The 19,640-nt window shown below is 49.6% G+C and overlaps 1 protein-coding gene across 1 annotated transcript; it reads left to right on the top strand.

Annotated features, from left to right (window-relative positions):
• The first annotated feature begins 341 nt into the window (after positions 1–341).
• Positions 342–19,419, top strand: LOC112546566 (killer cell lectin-like receptor subfamily B member 1B allele C). Its single transcript, XM_075914167.2, has 6 exons — positions 342–1,436; positions 8,268–8,366; positions 11,970–12,137; positions 15,577–15,731; positions 16,334–16,446; positions 17,905–19,419. Exons 1-6 carry the CDS (start codon positions 1,352–1,354, stop codon positions 18,026–18,028), a joined length of 744 nt encoding a protein of 247 aa, XP_075770282.2. The 5' UTR covers positions 342–1,351; the 3' UTR covers positions 18,029–19,419.
• The last annotated feature ends 221 nt before the right edge of the window (positions 19,420–19,640 follow it).

Raw genomic sequence — 19,640 nt, 5'->3', positions numbered from 1 at the left:
TGCAATGCTTGTGGCAAGGTGATTTCCAGTCAAGACGCCGGCAGCTGACCAACACCTGCCCAGAAACAGGCCTTGAAGTGGAGCATCTGAGTCTGCTTTAAAACTGCCTCCTGCTCTGAGTCCCGGGGAACTGGCCAGTGTGCAGGAACAAGAATGAACTCAGTCACTCACCGCTGTGCACGCCGAGCCCCTCACGTAGTCTTTGACACTTTTCATCCACAGAGCTCTTTACAAAGGAACACCAGCATCATTATCCCCCTCTTACAGCTGGGGAAACTGAGTCACGGGGTGGTGCCCACGGTCACCCCTCTCCCAACCACCGCCTCCTGAGTCTTTCTGTAGCCATGAGTTGCCCTGCCTTTCAGCGTCTACAGCAGGGAAACTGAGGCACGAGGGCTGAGGAGGATTTTTTTTGTACTGATGCTGCCTCTGTAAGTGACTCACCCAAGGACACAAAGAAAGCCTGTGGCAGAGGCTGGAACCTAAGCCTTCCTGACAGCTCGCTCGGCTGTTGTCTGCGTAACTCATGACCTTTACACCTTGATCGTACAGCTGTGGGAACCGGTTAGTGTTACCCTCATCCTTCCTCCTGAGCCCGTAGGCGCCCCTGTCTCGGTACGTCACAGCTGAGTGCTCGTGGCCAGCCCTTATTTCTGAGGCACACTAGGGACTTGGGGAAACAAATTGCAATTGTACTCCTCACAGGCAGGGCCCAGCTGCTGTCTCCTCTTCACTTCAAGCAGTGGATGGGCTTGGTAGCATGCTGAGAGGAGCCAAGTGGGCTGTTGAGCCCTCGGGGGCATTTAAAGGTGAGACGGACCCCCTCAAAACTCAGGTCCTGTGGCATGCGACGACAGAAGAGCTGTTTCTACGCAGCCGGTTCCACTCCCTGTAACAGGGGCCCGCAGGAATAGACGATCCACCCCCAGTGGCCCTCGAGTGCATGAAGGCGCGAGAACATCGGGCCAGGCCATCCCGAAACTGTTGGGAAAGACCGGGGTGCCGTGTCCGGATTCAAGATGGCCGCCCCCAGCGGGAAACGGCGGCTTCACCGTTGACTGCTGCATCGCCCCGCCCACTTGGAAGGTAGAATATCTCCTGTCAAGACGGGCCTGGCCATAGGACAGTTCCCTGTCAGAGTACTGCGCCCCCCCTTGCTTCTGGTGTCAAATGCCTTTGAGTAGGGGATGTGAGACCAGTTAGTGAAGGAAATCCCCAGCACAGAGGTAGGAAAGAAAGTCACCAACCCACTTCCTGATTCAGGAGGCATTCGCTTGCCTCGAATTGAGATCAGCTGCTGCCCTTCCACCGTGGCCCTGGCCGGGTGCTGTCTCCCGTCGCCCCACGGACCATGCCTGAAGAAATTGTCTACGCTGATTTGGACATCCTCAAAGACTCGTCCCCCGCCAGCCAACCCTCTCCCCTTAAGTACCACGGTAAGCGTCTCTGAGTTTCTCTCTCCGATGGGTGCCGAATCCGGGACTCCACTTTCCGCACCTTTTTTCCAAATTTCGCCGCCAGGGTCCACCGAGCAGTGTGGTGGGTGGCCCTCGGCACCCTGGGAAAAATTTTCCTGCTTCCCTTTTTCTAGCCAGGGGAGCCGGGTCCCATCGCTTTACACTCCCCAGCCAGGGCAGCGAAATGCTGTGGCGGCGTGTCGGGGTTTCCCCAATCCTGCACCCCGTCTACAGCAAGAACCAATTCCGCCAGCCTGTAGAATAGAGAAGGATTTATTGCCTCTCCAAGTTACAGCACAGCACAGACGTGGCGTGGTTATAGGAGTCAGGGACAGATGCCTTAGCCTCTTTGGGTTAGGGGTTCATTCTCCCTAGCCCTCAGCTTACCCTGTTCCCCTCCTGAATCCCAGCCAGTCTCCTTAGTCTGTCTCCTTCATCGGTCCAGCCCAAGACTGACCTTTCCCCCAACACACCCTTCCTTTGTCTCTCCCCCGGGAGGCTGAGACTAGGTGTCTGGGTTAATACACATGTGGGTGAGTCAGTAGGACACATCACAGAGTAGGGGAACCCCGGGTTACAGAGCAGACAGCACCCCCACTACACCACAAATGCCTGAGGCAGCGTTTATACATCATAGAAGCAGACCGTGGGGTTGGGAGTGACCTCCGGAGGTCCTCGTCTGGGACCAGCGCGCGAGAGGGGAAAAAAAATAAATCAGGGACTCCGTGAGTAGAATTTGATGGTTGGATTCAGAAGGGGGAACCAAGATACTGGAGTTTGTCGGCCCAGTGTAAACCCGGTGGCCCCCGTCCTGTGCCCATCCATCTGGATTTTGATCCTAGAGACTTCGGCATAAATCCAGACTCGGGCCCATGTTCCTCACTTCTCGTGGGGAATCCAGCGAGCCTGTCATGGCAGGTTGCACCCGCACTTGGCCGTACGGTCCCCAGTGGGTCCTTCTCGGGGGACCACGCTCTCTCGGAGGGTGTCAGCCAACGGTCAGGGCAGTGAGTGGTGTGTGTGTGTGCTATACACCCGAGACTTCGACTGCTGAGACCGGGGTCCCTTCACAGTGGGCAACCTGGAGGAGGTTGACGGGCGCCCCAACAAGTTTACAGGGAGAGCTTATTACACCTCAGATTTTTACTGCTAGGATACACGATCCCTTCACAGCAGGCAGCCTGGGGAGGCTGAGAGATGCCCCAACGGATCTGTCCCCTGGAAGCGACACGATCCAACGCTCAAGCTCTCCCTATATCTGTCCCTTATGACCGGCTGAAGTTCTTTTAAATTGTGCTTGGTTCTGTTACAGCAACTGAAGGAGTCAGGTTAAAGCTTAAACAGCTACTATTTTATTGTTACAGGGTAAACTTAGCTGTTAAATGCTACTGCTGTGTTACTGATAACACAGCCACTACAAAGGACAGGACAGAAATTACACTAATAAGTCACTTACAGGTACCATGAGACCCTTTTGGTTCTCTGAGCTCTTATTAAATGCATGCAAATAGACACCTAGCAGGTATATATTCTCACCCCTGCGTTCCAGACTTGGCGTGGCCAGCGTCTTTCTCTCAATCCCTCAGGAAGAAGTAGGACGAGGCTGGGCGTCCCACAGATCTCGGGAGACAATCAATACCTGCCAGCAGGTATAGATGATAGGAGCTCAAATGGGGTGGGCTACTGAACCCCTCTTTATACCCCTTGGGTCGTGTAGGCTTCTTCCTGGTCTCAAGCGGCCAATTAGGAAAAATGGCTTTGGACGGCAAGTTTCCCACGAAGGGTGCAAAGCATAATTCACACCTGGGAAAAGGCAGATAATGGGCACCTCTGGTATGTGATGGGCGAAGATTCCTCTCCTGGGACAGTGCAGGCGTGTCAATTACTGGTACTAGCCATCAGGGCAGCGGGAGGCCCCGGGTTGTCAGCTGGCCCATTTACTGTCTGGTTTCTGTTTATGGTAGAGTCAGGGACAGGCAGCGCACCTGCGTTCCCAGGGCATCAAAGGCTGACTGCCTTTCTCTTGCTCTCTGGGGGGGGCGGAAACCAAGATGGGGTTCATGTCTGGCTACAGAGGGGTTAAGCCTCTCCACCTCCTGGGACTACAGCTTTCTGGGCCTCCGGCAGGCTTGGCTGTGCCGTGGGCCCCCTCGGGGAGGCCACTCGCTCTGGGCCTGCACATCCTAAAGCAGCCTTGTTCTCTAAACAGGAGCAGCCCTGAGCCAACGTAAAACAAGAGGGTTTACTGAGCCTTGGAACATTCAGGCCTATAGGCCTGGCCTTCCTCGGCCTAGCATGTCTGAGTCTGCCCTGCAGCCTGGCGGGCCCTGACTCGTCTCTCTCTGCCCATCCCCGCCGTCCCCTCCTCCTGGCTGAGCCTCCCATAGCCCTTTCCCCCTTAACCCTTTGTCTTTTGTCCGATGAAGAGCAAAGGAAATGAATAGGCGGCAGGTTTAAAACAAGCAAAAGGGCGGTTTTCATCCCTCAGTCAACCTGTGGAACTCCTTGCTAGGGGATGTGGCTAGGACTTTAACAGGGTTCAAAAAAGCGCTGGGTAGATTCATGGAGAATAGTTCTCTCAATGGCTATTAGCCAGGGTGTCCCTAGCCTTTAGGTAGGTGGGTGACGGGAGGGATCACGTGCGGCTGACCTGTTGTGTTCCCTCCCTCTGGGGCACCTGGTGTTAGCCACTGTGAGCAGACAGGATATTGTGCTGGATGGACTGTTGGTCTGACCCAGTCGGGCCATTCTTATGTTCTGTCCAGGTAACCAGGGTCGCCTGGGGTGCTCTTTTCTCCGCCTCTCCTCTCCGCCGTCTTTTGCTGCTCCCTGCCTGGAGCCAGCTAGTCTCCGGGGGCCTCTCTCTGGCCAGACCTGGCTGTGCTCTCCACGCCGGGTCTCCCGGTTGCAAGGGGCTTCATGCTCCAGGCCGCTGGCCGGGGGCCTGAATTCTGCGCTGGTCCCCTGCAGTAACAAGCTCCCTCGCCCCTCCCCTCGTTCAGCCAGGGACACCCTGCGCCCCTTTGAAGCCCCCTCATATCCCCCCGGTCTCGCAGAGCCCCCAGAGCCTGGGGGTGCAGGGAGACGGGCCCTGAAGCAGCTCACAACGCGAGAGGGAGGCGGGCGGGTGCTGGGATGGAGGGAAGCTGGGTGAGAGCAACAGAAGGACCAAAGGAGGAGAACCCAGAGGGCTGCCAGCAGGCACTCTCCCATCGGCACAGTCTGAAGAGGAATGTTTCCCTGGCTCTTTACTGGAAGGTGAAAAGGCACCGTCAGGAGCAGCTGCGGCGTTCTCCCGGCTCAAAGGCACACGGAAAATCTGGCAGGCGTGAATCATCTGGCCAATCCTGGGGCACGTTCCTGGCTGTGGGGCAGGGTGTTCTAAAGTGTCTTTCTCCTGGCCATTGTGTGCAGGCGAGTGTATGCATAAGTGTGTGTGTGCGTATGTGCGGCATGTGTGCACATATGGGTGAGCACACGTATGTAGAGGCACACACATGTGTGGAGGCATGTATGCGCAAGTTTGTGTACGTGTGTGTGCATGTGCATGTGTGGTACACGCCCGCATGCGTGTGCCAATGCATGCACACATGTGGGGTTTGCACATGTGTGTGAGTGCATGCGTGCACTCCTATATATGTGTCTGTGCATGTGTGGGCATACGTGTGGTGTGTCTGTTCACATGGGTGTGTCGGTATGCACACATGGGTGTCTGCACACGTGTGTATGCACCTGTGGGGTGGGTGTGAATATGAGCATGTATGCGTGCATTCACCCCTTCACACCAGCAGGGCAGGATGTTTTGTTCCGCTGCCCTCTGTACCAACAGCAGAATTTCCAGCAGGGTTCACACTGACAGAAACGGACGAAAACCCGCAACGAACTTAGCCCGGTGACTGTACAGGAGTCGCTGTCACACCTGCCAGCGCAGATCTCACCTCCGAACCAAACTGCGATGTTCAGCCTCATGAGAGATCACACGTCACGCCAGCGCATAGGACGTGAGAAAGCTGAAAAGAGGCTTCTGCTGCTTAGCCTGATCTATGCTGGGTACAAGACAGACAGAGAATCTTTGAAGTACAATTCAAGGCCTAGAAGACCTGGCCTTTGAAGGAAGACTGAAAGAACTGGGCTTGTTTAGTTTGGAAAGGAGAAGACTGAGGGTATGTCTACACTTGCAGCCTAATTCGAATTAGGGCTGAAAATGTAGACATTCACAATTGCAAATCAAGCTTGGGATTTAAATATTCCACGCTTGATTTGCATGTTCCCAGCTAGGTGCCATTTTTGAAATTTACAAGCCCCGACTAACTGCCCACCTCTACACGTGGCAGTGAAACGGGTGTTCAAAATAAAGCCCCTAAATCAGACTACTTGCTATTCCGCCTGCAATGAGGTTTAACAGGTAGTTCAATTTAGGGGCTTTATTTCGAACATCTGTTTCCCTGCTGTGTGTTGACGCGGGCAGTTAGCCCGGGCTTGTAAATTTCAAAAAAAAAAAAATTGGCACCCGGCCGGGAACATGCAAATCAAGCGCGGGATATTTAACTCCTGGGCTTGATTTGCAATTCCGAATGCCTACATTTGCAGCCCTACTTCGAATTAGGCTGCAAGTGTAGATATATCCTGAGAGGGGAAGTGAGAGCGATTTTTCAAGTATCAAAAAGGGTGTCACATGGAGGAGGAAGGAAAATACTTCTTCTTAGCCTCTGAGGACAGGACAAGAAGCAATGGGCTTAAATTGCAGCCAGGGAGGTTTAGGTTGGACATTAGGAAAAACTTCCTGCCTGTCAGGATGGTTAAAAACCAGAATAAAGTTTGTAGAATCTCCCTCACTGGAGATATTGAAGAGCAGGTTGGACAGACACCTGTCAGGGATGCTTCTAGATGGTACTTGGTCCTGTCATGAGAGCAGGGGACTTCTTGAGGTCTCTTCCCCTGCTAGTGTTCTATGACTCCGTGTTTAGATACAATTAACATCTGGCAGCTAACTGCAATTCCTGGCAGATAGCCGCTGGCTGCTTTTCTCATAGACAGGACTACTGAAATCAGAGCCACTTTTCTAATAGGTCCACTGATCCGGAAATACCAAACACCTTGGCTAGACAGTCAGTAAGGGCTGAGCTATCCTTCGGATCTAGGGGGCTCTGTGCAGTATTGTTAAACCGGTGTCACTTGCAGAGGGGAGACCGATGTTTTAGAGGTGTGAGTTTATCCTCAGCAGCATGCTAATATTTTTAAAACACATTTTAAACTGCGGCCCCATCTTCTGAGTAAACACTCAATCTGAGCCTGGAGTCGGCTGACAGTAATGAACAAGAGCGAGGGGGGTTTTGAGAGCAGCCTTCAGCTTCCTGAAGGGGGGTTCCAAAGAGGCTGGAGAGAGGCTGTTCTCAGTGGTGACAGATGGCAGAACAAGGAGCAACGGTCTCAAGTTGTAGTGGGGGAGGTCGAGGTTGAATATGAGGAAAAACGATTTCCCTAGGCAGGTGGGGAAGCGCTGGGATGGGTTCCCTAGGGAAGGGGGTGGAATCTCCATCCCTAGAGATATTTAAGTCCCGGCGTGACCAAGCCCTGGCTGGGTTGATTGAGTTGGGATTGGTCCTGCTTTGGGCAGGGGGCTGGACTCGATGTCTCCTGAGGTCCCTGCCAGCCCTGGGATTCTATGAACTTTTTTTGTCAGTAAATTCAGAAACTCGCAGGATGCACCTGGGGGCTGCAAAATGCCCATTAAAAGGCCTCATGGCCACTTAAACCGCTCTTTAATAGTTTCAGGGTTGTGCTAATAGGTCTGGCAGGCTTTTTCACTTTTACGTTAATGAGAGCCCCGCCGGAAAAAAAAAAGACTCAGCAGGCTGCAGCCGCCACAGAGCCAGGGATAGGAAGAGGCGGGAGGGTGGACATTAAGACCCAGGGGTGCCACAAATTTTCAGGTGCCCTACGCAGCCGTGTGTTCTGCGGATGCCTGAGGACAGTCCAGAGTGGGAGACGCCTAAGAATGGTATCCCTGTCTGACGGCTTTATGACTGGCTACGCTATCACCCTGCCTTGATTGCCGGGAGTATGGCTCTAGAAGGGTGTCACAAGGAGGAGGGAGAAAAATTGTTCTCCTTGGCCTCTGAGGACAGGACACGAAGCAATGGGCTTAAACTGCAGCAAGGGAGGATTAGGTTGGACGTTAGGAAACACTTCCACCTGTCAGGGTGGGGAAACACTGGAATACATTGCCTGGGGGGTTATGGAGTCTCCATCTCTGGAGATATTTAAGAGCAGGTTGGACAGACACCTGTCAGGGATGGTCTAGACCAGGAGTAGGCAACCCATTATAGGCAAAGAGCCAAGATAGCAGTGTGTCCAGTGTGTCCAGAGCTGGGGCAAAAATATTGAGCAAAAAAAAAAAGAACTGCCCCTTTAAAAGGAGCCCCCAGTCTCATTTGGTCAAGCAAAAAATAAAAAATAATAAAAAAAAAAAAACCAAAACAACCCACCTCTTCCCCTTTAAGAAAACAAATTTAAACGCTCGATGCCATCTTTAATTCTACATTTTTCATGGCTGTGTCAGATGGCTCCCTTGCCCAGGTCAGCACAGAGCCAGGAGGAGAGAGCCATTTTTGGAGCCATGGTGGGGGGGGGACTTTGTGAGCTGCACCCGGGTTGGGGGGACAGCCATTTTTGGAGCCCCGGGGGGGGGGGGGGGTAGAGGAGGGAGAGGGGCAGGCTTCATGAGCCAAAAATCCAGCAAAGCACCTAAGTCTTTAACGCGGCCTGTAGTAATTGAACTTGTTTCACTGACTCTTTTGCATCTCACAGCTCCCCGGGAATTGGCACGCCGGCACAGACTCGCTCTGTGGATTGCTTTGGCTGGCAACATGATCCTGGCTACAACAGTAATTGCTCTGGCCACTCAAGGTGAGTAGCTCAAGACCTGCTCTCCAGGGAAACAGGACCGTCATGGTCAATGTTCCCTCTAATCTTTCCCACCCATCTGTGGAATAAATTGAGTTGTGTGCACCGAGGCGCATGAGAACGTGCACCACCACTAGAAACAAAACCCATCTGGACAGCACTTGAATCTCCCTTGGGCAGCCGCACAGGCGCTCGGCTTACAGGGAACCCTGCTTATGGCCACAGCTGACAGAAATTGTCAGCGGAGCAGTTTTTAATTGGAAATGGCTGTTTTATGAGAATAAAAGGCTCCAAGGCAAAATGAGTCAATTTCAAGGAAATTGTCACCAGAATAAAGCTCGGTTTCACTTTCCCACTTCGTTCCGCCGGCACATTTTGTTTTGATGCAGTAAACATGTTTCGCTTCTCATTTTGCTTCAATAAAGTCAAAACACTTCACCGCATAAGGGAAGACGTTTTGTTTTGCTTCCCACCCCACGTTGATTGTTTTGGTTTCGACATTGATATTGTACAAAAAGCGAAATGTGCAAATATTTCATCCTAAAGAATAATTTATTATTAAGAAATATTTAATCATAAAAAGTATAATAGAAAGAAACTATAGAAATATAAATAACAGTACAGATATTTACACTTCAGTATGTTACACACTGAATATTCTAATGAATATTATAAAAATGTTTTGGCTACTGTAGTCATAAGAACATCAGAGCGTCCATACTGGGTCAGATCAAAGGGCTATCGAGCTCAATGTCCTGTCTTCCAATTGTGACCAATGCCAGCTGCCCCCAGAACGGGATCATCAAGTGATCCATTCCCAGCCCCGGACAAACAGAGACCAGAAACACCATTCTTACCCATCCTGGCTACTAGCTGTTGATGGATCTTTCCTCCATGAAATGTATCTAATTTCTTTTTCACCTTGTTAAAGTCTTGGCCTTCACAACCTCCTCTGGCAAGGAGTTCCACAAGTGGACTGTGCGTTGCATAAGGAAAAATTCCTTTTGTTTCTTTTAAACCTGATACCTATTCATTTCATTGGGTGACCCCTAGCTCTTATGCTATGGGAACAAGTAAATAACTATTCCTTATTCACTTTTTTCACACCAGTCATGATTTTATAGACCTCTATCCTACCCCACCTTAGTCTCCTCTTTTCTAAGGTGAAAAGTCCAAGTCTTTTTAATCTCCCCTCTTACGGGACCCATTCCAAAACCCTAATAATTTTTGTTGCTCTTTTCTGAACCTTTTCCAATGCCAATATATCTTTTTTGAGATGAGGTGACCACATCTGTATACAGTATTCAAGATGTGCTCGTCCCATGGGTTTACACAGAGGCAATAAGATATTCTCTGTCTTATTCTCTATCCCTTTTTTAATGATTCCTAACATTCTGTAGTCATAAAAACATGCCTTTTTACCCTATCCCAGTGAAAGCTTTTGACATTAGCAAAACAATCTGTTCGATATTTCTGAATAGAAATTTTGTTCAGAGTTTTCTTTTGGTGAGAAATGTCAACATTTCACCTTCTCATCCCAATTCAGAATGAAAACCACTATCTAAAAAACGTTGGAAATGGAAATTCTGTTTTCCGACTCACTCTCCAGCCATGTTCCCTGGAAGCTGGGTGCTTGTGCGGCCACTCAGGAAAGATTCAAATGCCGCCCAGCTGATCAGTAGGGTGCCCACAGCTAGGGTTTTGTGTTTCTATTGGTGGTGCACCGTGGCACATGCCTGGGTGCAAAAAATTATTCCGCACATGCCTGGAAAAGATTAGAGGGAGCATTGCTCTCCAGTGATGTAGCCCCGAATTACCTGGCCTGGCGCTGTCTGCTTGAGATTTTGCTCCACTTGTTAGCAGACGACTAGATGCTTCATCCGTACCAGGGCAAAGTTTTACAAGAAAATGGTCCAGTCTGAGCTTGGAACCTGACAGGCCTTCCAAGGGGGTGGGAGGTTTTATCTTTGTCAAATATTGTTGCCCTTTTGTGGTTATTCACAGCCTTGCAGGGCTGCTGCTGTTAGGAGAAATCAACAGGAGGCAGTTCTAGTTTTGGTTTCATCTGGTTTATTAACCAAAGAAACCGCACATCCTCCTGTTTCTCTGATCGCAGGAGAAACGAACAGCAGCAAGAAGTCTCCTCGCTCAGAAATCCCCAAGCCTGCCTCACCACGGGGCTCTGTGCCCAAGAAGTTCTGTCCCGGTGCTTCCCCTCTGGAATTCTGCCTCCCCATTGCTTCCCCTGGCTTCCCCCCAACACACCCGGGGAACAACAGAGAACCCGGCCGCTGCGTTTCCAACCAGGAAACCTCTCAGCCCGCCTGGCTTAGCTCTGATCTGCCAGACGGCCTGTTGCAGTGTGGGGTAACTTCTGCCTCCTGCAGCTGTCTCTGCCACAGAAGGGGGCTTAGCACCAACTTTTGTTGAGTGGAGGAGGGTGCTTGGCTCCCGCTGGCTTTCCTTAGCCCCGCGATTGTCTATGGATCAAACATCCCCTTGATGGGAGCTTCCAGCATCACAGTATGAGGGAAAACATTGAATGGATCGAAATATTCATCATGAACGAGGCCCTCCCTCTCTTTCCTCCCTCCCTCCCTCCCTCCCTTCCTTCCTTCCTTCCTTCCTTCCTTCCTTCCTTCCTCTTTGTCCCCACCAACAGATGCCCCTTGGTGATTTTTCACACCATCACATTCTCACTGTTTTGACACCTAAAGAATGGTGACCATTCCAATTCCTTGTCCCTTTGCCAGGCAGTAGCAGATTTCAGGGTCTGGCAGGTCAGTTTCCTGTCCAGAGGAGAAATCGGTAAAGCAGATCCCAGGGTATTTCTCAGTGTGATTTGCTTAGTTTCAAGATAGACAGATGGGAGGGATGGGGGTGGATGCAGATAGATAGATAGATAGATAGATAGATAGATAGATAGATAGATAGATAGATAGATAGATAGATAGATAGATAGATAGATAGATAGATAGGTGTGTGTGTGTGTGGGAATAGATAGATAGATAGATAGATAGATAGATAGATAGATAGATAGATAGATAGATAGATAGATAGAGGGGGTGGATGGGGATAGATAGATAGATAGATAGATAGATAGATAGATAGATAGATAGATGGGGTGGGTGGGGATAGATAGATAGATAGATAGATAGATAGATAGATAGATAGATAGATAGATAGATAGATAGATAGAGGGGGTGGATGGGGATAGATAGATAGATAGATAGATAGATAGATAGATAGATAGATAGAGGGGGTGGGGGTGGGAATAGATAGATAGATAGATAGATAGATAGATAGATAGATAGATAGATAGATAGATAGATAGATGGGTGTGTGTGTGTGAATAGATAGATAGAGGGGGTGGATGGAGGGAGATAAATAGACAGACAGACAGGGGGTGCCCTGGCCATCAGGCACCCCTAGGGGTAGCTGCCGGGGGGACCTGGGGAAAGGCCTCAGAGCCCAGACACAGGCGGGATCTCACCCTGCAAGGACTGTCCGGCAGCAGCGAGTTTCACCCGGGGCTCAGAACCCAGTGACCGTGATGCCCATGACATGAGCCCCTGCCACCCCCCTCACCCGGCTGCTGCTTGGCAGTTTTCCAGAGCTGCTCACCGCAGACAGCCCCCAACACAGTCTCATCGGTGCCCGAGAGCGGCAGCGTCGCTGAGAGACTCTTCCCCAGCTGCAAACCCGACAGGAACCTGGAGGAGTTGGTGTCTCGCCTGAACCAGAGCCTGTGCCATGCAGCCCAGAGGCCTTCAGGTACCTGTAGCCCGCTCGGTACACTGCAGGGGGCTGGGTGGACAGAGGGGCTGTGTGGGGCTGGGTGGATAGAAGGGCTGGAGGGGGCTGTGTGGGGCTGGGTGGATAGAGGGGCTGGAGGGGGCTGTGTGGGGCTGGGTGGATAGAGGGGCTGGAGGGGGCTGTGTGGGGCTGGGTGGATAGAGGGGCTGGAGGGGGCTGTGTGGGGTTGGGTGGATAGAGGGGCTGGAGGGGGCTGTGTGGGGTTGGGTGGATAGAGGGGCTGGAGGGGGCTGCGTGGGGTTGGATGGATAGAGGGGCTGGAGGGGGCTGTGTGGGGCTGGGTGGATAGAGGGGCTGTGTGGGGCTAGGTGGACAGAGGATATATGTGGAAAGGCGTCCGTGGCCAATCTAGATGTGTTTTTCTGCAAAAAAGCCCCGATTGCCATTTTCGCGATCGGGGCTTTTTTGCGCAAAACAAATCTGAGCTGTCTACACTGGCCCTTTTGCGGAAAAGCTTTCGCGCAAAAGGACTTTTGCGCAAACGGGAGCAGCATAGTATTTCCGCAAGAAGCACTGATTTCTTACAGTAGGAAGTCAGTGTTCTTGAGGAAATTCAAGCGGCCAGTGTAGACAGCTGGCAAGTTTTTCTGCAAAAGCAGCTGCTTTTGAGGAAAAACTTGCTAGTCTAGACACAGCACAGAGGTTTTTTTTTTCAGAAAAAAAGACCGTTTTTCCAACAAAACTTCACTTACATTCACACTGCAATCACATTCTTTTAAAAGGAAATTGAAAGAAGAGAGGGGTTTTTCCGACCTTGGTCAACCTCTTTCTATGAGGAAGAAGCCTTTTTGCAAAAGAGCTTTCGGAAAAAGGCGTGTGTGGACGGGGAAGAGGGCGTTCCTTCGGTAGAAGAGGAAAAAGCACAGGTGCCCTGGTGGCCACTCTGTCCACAATAATCACAGCTTACATGCGAGAGAGCGTCTATTCAGTGTGGACGCTATCTGTCGAAAAAGCAGATCGCTTTTCCGATGCGCTTTTGCTGGGTAGACACTATTTCGGAAGAAGTTTTTTCAGAAGATCTCTTCCGGAAAAGCTTCTTCTGAAAGAAACCTGCAGTCTAGACGTAGCTTCCGGAAAGTTAAGCTCTGGCACAGGTTTCCGAGTGGTTGTGGAAATCCCTCACCACTGGACCAACACCTGTCAGGGATGGTGTAGGTTAACTCGGTCCTGCCTCAGTGCAGGAGGCTGGACTGGACAGCCGCAGGAGGTCCCTTCCAGCCCCACATTGCTGTGAGAAGTGGCCTCAGCCCAGGAGAAGATGGAGCCAGAAGCATTTATCCCACCAACGGGAGGTCGGTCAGAAGTGGAGCAGGGAGGAGAGAGTAAAAACATGGTTCATGCCTGTGGCACCGGATCTGAGCTATCCGAGAAAGCATTGGCCAAGGGTTGGAGACACGGCCTCTTCCATCCACGTGGCCATGGAAGAAGGACATTTCTTTCCAACTCTCCCCAATGCCAGCAGTGGCTGGAAGTAGGGCAGACACTGGGTGCCTGAAGTTCTAGCCCCAGTGGGTCTGTCTACGTACAGACAAGCAAATATTTTTTTGATCTAATTTGAACACAGTTTGCTGGGCAGCCAAGGCTGATCAGAGGGGATTGTGGGACACAGCGACCTCCAGTGGTTATTCAGGATAATTCTCAGGGTGAGCAGGTTTGCTGAGCAAGTCCAGGAAACTTTTGTCAGTTACGGTGGGTACGTTCCTCACACCACCAGGAACGGTGAAATCCAAGAATGCTAGGGGCAGGGGACATGATATACTGGCATTGGAAAAGGTTCAGAAAAGGGCAACAAACATGATGAGGGGTTTGGAACGGGTCCCATATGAAGAGAGATGAAAAAGATTTTTCATCTTAGAAAAGAGGAGACTAAGGGGGGATATGATAGAGGTCTATAAAATCATGAGTGGTGGGGGAAAAAAGTGAATAAGGAAAAGTTATATACACATTCCCACAATATAAGAGTGAGGGGGTCACCAAATGAAATCAATAGGCAGCAGTTTTAAAACAAACAGAAATAAGTTTTTCTTAACTCGGTGCACAGTCAATCTGTGGAACTCCTTGCCAGAGGATGTGGCGAAAGGCTAGGATTTTAACAGGGTTCAAAAAAGAGCTAGATAGATGCATGGTGGTTAGGTCCATTAATGGCTATTAGCCAGGCTGGGTAGGAATGGTGTCCCTAGCCTCAGTTTCTCTGGAGGTGGGTGACAGGGGAGGGATCACGTGAGGATTCCCTATTGTGATCCCTCCCTCTGGGTCATCTGGCATTGGCCACTGTCAGCAGACAGGATACTGGGCTAGATAGACCTTTGGTCTGACCCAGTGTGGCCATTCTTATGTTCATAAGTTCTTAAGTAGAGTGAGTGCTCTATTTCCCTGCACTTCCCAGACACTGTGAGGAGCGCCTATGGCTCCCGGTTGCTGCAGTGGGTGCAGGGAGAGCAGCTCTAATTCCTTCTGCTCCACCAGCCACATCCCCCATAGGCAACTGGGGGCCCAGGGCAGGGTGGTGGCAGGAAGGGGGTGGAGCTTGGGGACTGGAGAGACTCATGAATATGCAAAATCATGCATAGTGAATCCATGAATCGCGAGGGTCTCCTGTAATTGATTTTTTGTTTCAGGGTCTGAAAAAAAGGGGGGGGGCTGGGGAGAGCAGGGAAGGCAGGAGCAAAAATAAACCGTTCAATTCAAACCAAAAATGGAGTTTTTTGAAAAATTTCAATATAGCGAGAAAAAAAATTAAAAGTTTCATTTTGGGTTGACCAAAATATTTTTATCAAACTACTTTTTAAAAATTTGTATTTCATTTTAATTTATAATTTTTATTTTGTATTTTAAGTTTTTAATTTTTTCAGGGTCCCCCCCCCTTTTAAAATGTGTTTATTTTTATAATAGCCAAACTGGAAGCTGAAATACAGGTAAAAACTCTCAGCTACATCTAGACTGGCATGATTTTCCGGAAATGCTTTTAACGGAAAAGTTTTCCGTTAAAAGCATTTTCAGAACAGAGCGTCTAGATTGGCACGGACGCTTTTCCGCAAAAAAAGGGTGTGGCTCTCAGGGTTCCGTGCTGTTCTTTAGTGCTAATTTACCCCAAAATGTCTTCTAAGAGCCCAGTAAGCAGTGGAAGTGTTGGTAGACAACATTGACCTCCCGTGGTCCAGCAAATTCTCTGGTGCTGGACTAGAGAGGTTTCTGGACTAGAGAGGTTGCTGGACTAGGGAGGTTCAACCTGTATTGGAAAAAAAAATGAAACAGCTTCATTTTGGCTTAACCAAAATATTTTTATCAACCAAAAACATGATTGCAAGTGCCTGCCTCAGTGAGACTTGTGCCCTCTCGGAGCTGTGGTGAGCATGTTCGTGAAGGCTCAGAACTGTCTCTCCCCGTCTCTTGCCAGGCAGCTCTGAGTGCAAACTCTGCCCCATGGACTGGCTGTCGCACCGGGGAAAGTGCTACTGGGTCTCTAAAGAGAACGCCGGCTGGAACGCGAGCTGGGATGACTGCTCAGCCAAAGGCGCTCACTTGCTGGTGATCCAGGACTGGGAGGTGATGGTAAAGTAAAACAAGGGACTGGACAGCCCCAGGAGCGGGTGACTGGTTCTGTGGTACCTGCTGTGCAAAAGGGGAAGGAGATTTCTCTCCTAGGATGCTAATGCAGCGTAAGGATGGGAGCAGCGCCCACACACTTTGTGGGAGCATGGGGATGGGAGAGCCAGGAGAGCTGCAGGGACTAGAGAGCCTGGAACCTGTTCCCCCAACCCCACCTCGGCTTATTCCTCCTCCTGCCTTGTATGCATGGATGGGGAACAAAGGTGGGAGGCCGAGGGGCGCATGAACCACTCCGGGTGGGATTCTCAAAAGCAGGAAGGGAGCGGGCAGCATAACGCAATGGGGTGAGCAGGGACATGTGCTCCTAATTCCCCGAGACACTTCACTGTGTCAGCTAGCCCTGAGGCCTGTGTACGTCAGCGCCCCCACTGGTGCTGCTGCCCTGTTGGGAGAAATGCTGGGAGGTTGTAACAGCAGAACCGAGTGTAGCTACACGCTCAGGCGCCTGTTTTGAGAACAGTGCGCCAGGTTGCCCAGCTGAAGCAAAGATTCTTAGAACATTGGCAGGTGTCACTCACCTGCTGCCCTTTCTCTTCACCCCCCAGGAGTTCCTGCACAACTTCACGCAGGGCCAAATCCCCGCCTGGCTTGGGCTCAGGGTGACATCCCCAGAGAAAAACTGGACCTGGGTGGACAATTCCACGTGGAACCAAACTCTGTGAGTGACGACAAGCGGTTGCCTCTTTAAAAAGATCTCTCAGCATTGAGAAAAGTTCAGAAAGGGCAACCAAAATTATGAGGGGCCTGGCAGGGCTGCCATATGAGGAGAGGTTAAAAAACCCGGGACTTTTCAGCTTAGAAAAGAGGAGACTAAGGGGGGATAGGATAGAGGTCATAAAATCATGGGTGGTGTAGAGGAAATGACTATGGAAGTGCTATTGACTCCTTTCCATAACACAAGGAAAAGGGGTCACCCAATGAAATGAATAGGTAGCAGGTTTAAAACAAACAGAAGAAAGTTTTTCTTCGTACAGTGCACAGTCAACCTGCGGAACTCCTTGCTAGAGGATATTATGAAGACCAGGACTTTAACAGAGTTCAAAAAAACACTAGATAAATTCATAGAGGTTAGGTCCATCTATAACTATTACTAGCCAGCATGGCTAAGAATGGTGTCTCTAGCCTCTGTTTGTTAGAAGCTGGGAACAGGAGACAGGAGAGGGATCGCTGAATGGTTTCCTGTTCTGTTCACTCCCTACATCTGGCACAGGCCACGGTTGGAAGACAGAATACAAGGCCAGATGGACCTTTGGTTTGATACAGTATGGCCATGCTTATGTTCTATTTTATAAAAATGATATGTAACAACACCCACTGGTTTAGCTGTGCACAGTACTTGAACACACGGATCCATGTGTTTAAACAAACCACGCTACAAGGTTTCCTGAGTTACAAACTCCACTCTGTGCATTTAGACTCTAACAGCTACAACTGAGTGATTTTTTTTTGTGTGACTAGTGAATTCACTGAAAAAATAGCATTTTTTCAGGTTGACGTGAAGTCAATACAAATAAACAAATAATTGTAGCTGCCCATTTTTCTCCCCCGCCAAATTCACAATGGGCTGCTTGACTGTTTGAAATGCAGTGTTTCGGCTTTTCCTTTTAAAATGATCCTTTCTTTCAACGTGTAGCTACGTGACTTTTTAAAAAAAGATGAAAAACTGCCCAAAACAAAACAAAAATGATATATTTCATTTCATTTTGTATAGGAATGTTTTTCAATGATTATTGTATTCCTATCAGTTTCTCATTCTAGCAAGAAAAGCTGGGGGAATCAGTTTTGGTTTGAATCAAAACCATTTTTTTTATATCCAGCACTTGAACTGAATGGAAAAACCCCCCAATTATTTGCTTAGCTGTAGTAGCTCTCTCATAAGCTTCTATCCATGGTATATCTATGGGGACAAAAGTGACCATGAGGGTTCCACGCAGCTCATGAAAGAATCCAGTCCCACTGCCCACTGGATTAGAATAGAGAACCAGTTAATCTCGTTTCCTTCACTGAATCTAGGAGCATAAGGAGAAATGTGTCCCCGATGCAATCAACTCCATTCACTTTGGCAGAGTTACACGGATCTGATCTTGGCTCACCAACTTCCCTTCTTTTTTTACAGGTTCCCTGTTTCAGGCGCTGCTGACGTGAACAGCTGTGGGATGATCAAAGGCAATCGGATTCGCTCTGAAACGTGCACTGCTGAATTCAGATGGATTTGCCAGAAGGAAGCTGTGTCTCTATAACATTAGAGACACTCATTCCTGCAACAAGCCACTGCCCTGCCTTGTGTTGTGGTCTCTGGGCCACACGCACAGGAGGGGCTGTGCCTGTGGAGACATGCACGTCAACCCCAGACCAGCCCTTTGCACGTGCAAGTCAGGTAAATGCACGTGCAAGTCAGGTAAATGCACGTGCAAGTCAAGTAAATGAACGTGCAAGTCAGGCAAATGCGTGTGCAAGTCAGACTCTAGGGCAAAGGCGAAGCTGATGGACAAACACACTGCATTGCCGATGCGTCTAGCAAGGACACCCCTCGTCTTGCCCCTGTGTTCCCTTCCTCCATCACAGATTTTCTAGCTGCACCCCTTCGCCATGGGCGCAGCAGGTTGGTAGAATTTTTAGTGGCGCCCAGAACAAATTTGGGTGCAGGACGGGGTTTGGGCTGCAGGCTCTGAGATGCAGTTTGTGTGCGAGGCGCAGGCTCTGGGCTGGGACAAGGGACTGGGGCATAGGAGGGGGTGGGGGTGCAGGACCTGTGCTGGAGTTTGGGATCAGAATCCTAGAACACTAGAACTGGAAGGGACCTTGACAGTCATCAAGTCCAGTCCCCTGCCCTCATGGCAGGACCAAGCACCATCTAGAGCAGTGTTTCTCAACCAGTGGTAGGAGTACCCTCAGGTACTCAGGTACCAACTGTACTCGAGAGAAGTCTGGGTGGTACGTCAACACAACTGAAATGTGGAGAAAACTGAATTTTTGTTTGAAGTTTTACAGCGCTTTATTATTTTTGTGCTTTTTACACCCAAAAATGTCATTGCCTGCCTGGCTACGATTAAGTTGTTTAAACGAATGTGTTGCAATGATAAAAAAAATTGTGTGTCTGAAAACTGTAGATACTGGGGGTATTTATAATTTTTTTAAAAGGGGTACTTTATAGAAAAAAGATTGAAAAACACTGATCTAGACTATTCCTGACAGGTGTCTGTCCAACTTGGTCTTAAATATCTCCAGAGATGGAGATTCCACAACCTCCCTAGGCAACAGCAGTGGAAAAAGTACCCCAAAAAGTTACTTGAGTAAAAGTACTGCTACTTTGAAAAAAATATAATTAAGTCAAAGTCAAAGTAACTTTGGCTACATCTAGATTGCAAACCTCTTTTGAAAGAGGCTTTTTCAAAAGATACTTTCCAAAAAGCCTGTTTTGAAAAAGAGCATCTAGACTACAACCAGTACTTTCGAAAAAGCAAGCCGCTTTTCCGAAAGAGAGCAACCAGCCAGTCTGGATGCTCTCTTTCAAAAAAGCACAGTTTGCATTACATAGCGCCTTTTTTGAAAGAGCACTTTCGAAAACAGGTGTTATTCATTGTAAAATGAGGTTTTCCACGGTCGAAAAAACTGCCGCGTTCTTTCGATTTACTTTCGAAAGAACGCGGCAGCAGTCTAGATGCAGGGGAAGTTTTTTCGAAAAAGCCCCGTAGTCTAGACAAACCTTTCTGAGAAAGTACTTCAGTAAAAGTACAAAAGTATCCCATTTTACTTGTACTCAAGAATCCAGAAGTGAAAAGTAGGGGGGAGGGCGGGGAAAGGGGGCAGGGAGGACAAAGCTTCAGAGCTTCCCACAGGCCAGATTAACTC

The sequence above is a fragment of the Pelodiscus sinensis genome, chromosome 19, assembly GCF_052426305.1.
Source record: "Pelodiscus sinensis isolate ZL-2025 chromosome 19, ASM5242630v1, whole genome shotgun sequence".
NCBI lineage: Eukaryota > Metazoa > Chordata > Testudines > Trionychidae > Pelodiscus > Pelodiscus sinensis.
This window is presented reverse-complemented; position numbering and strand designations above follow the sequence as displayed.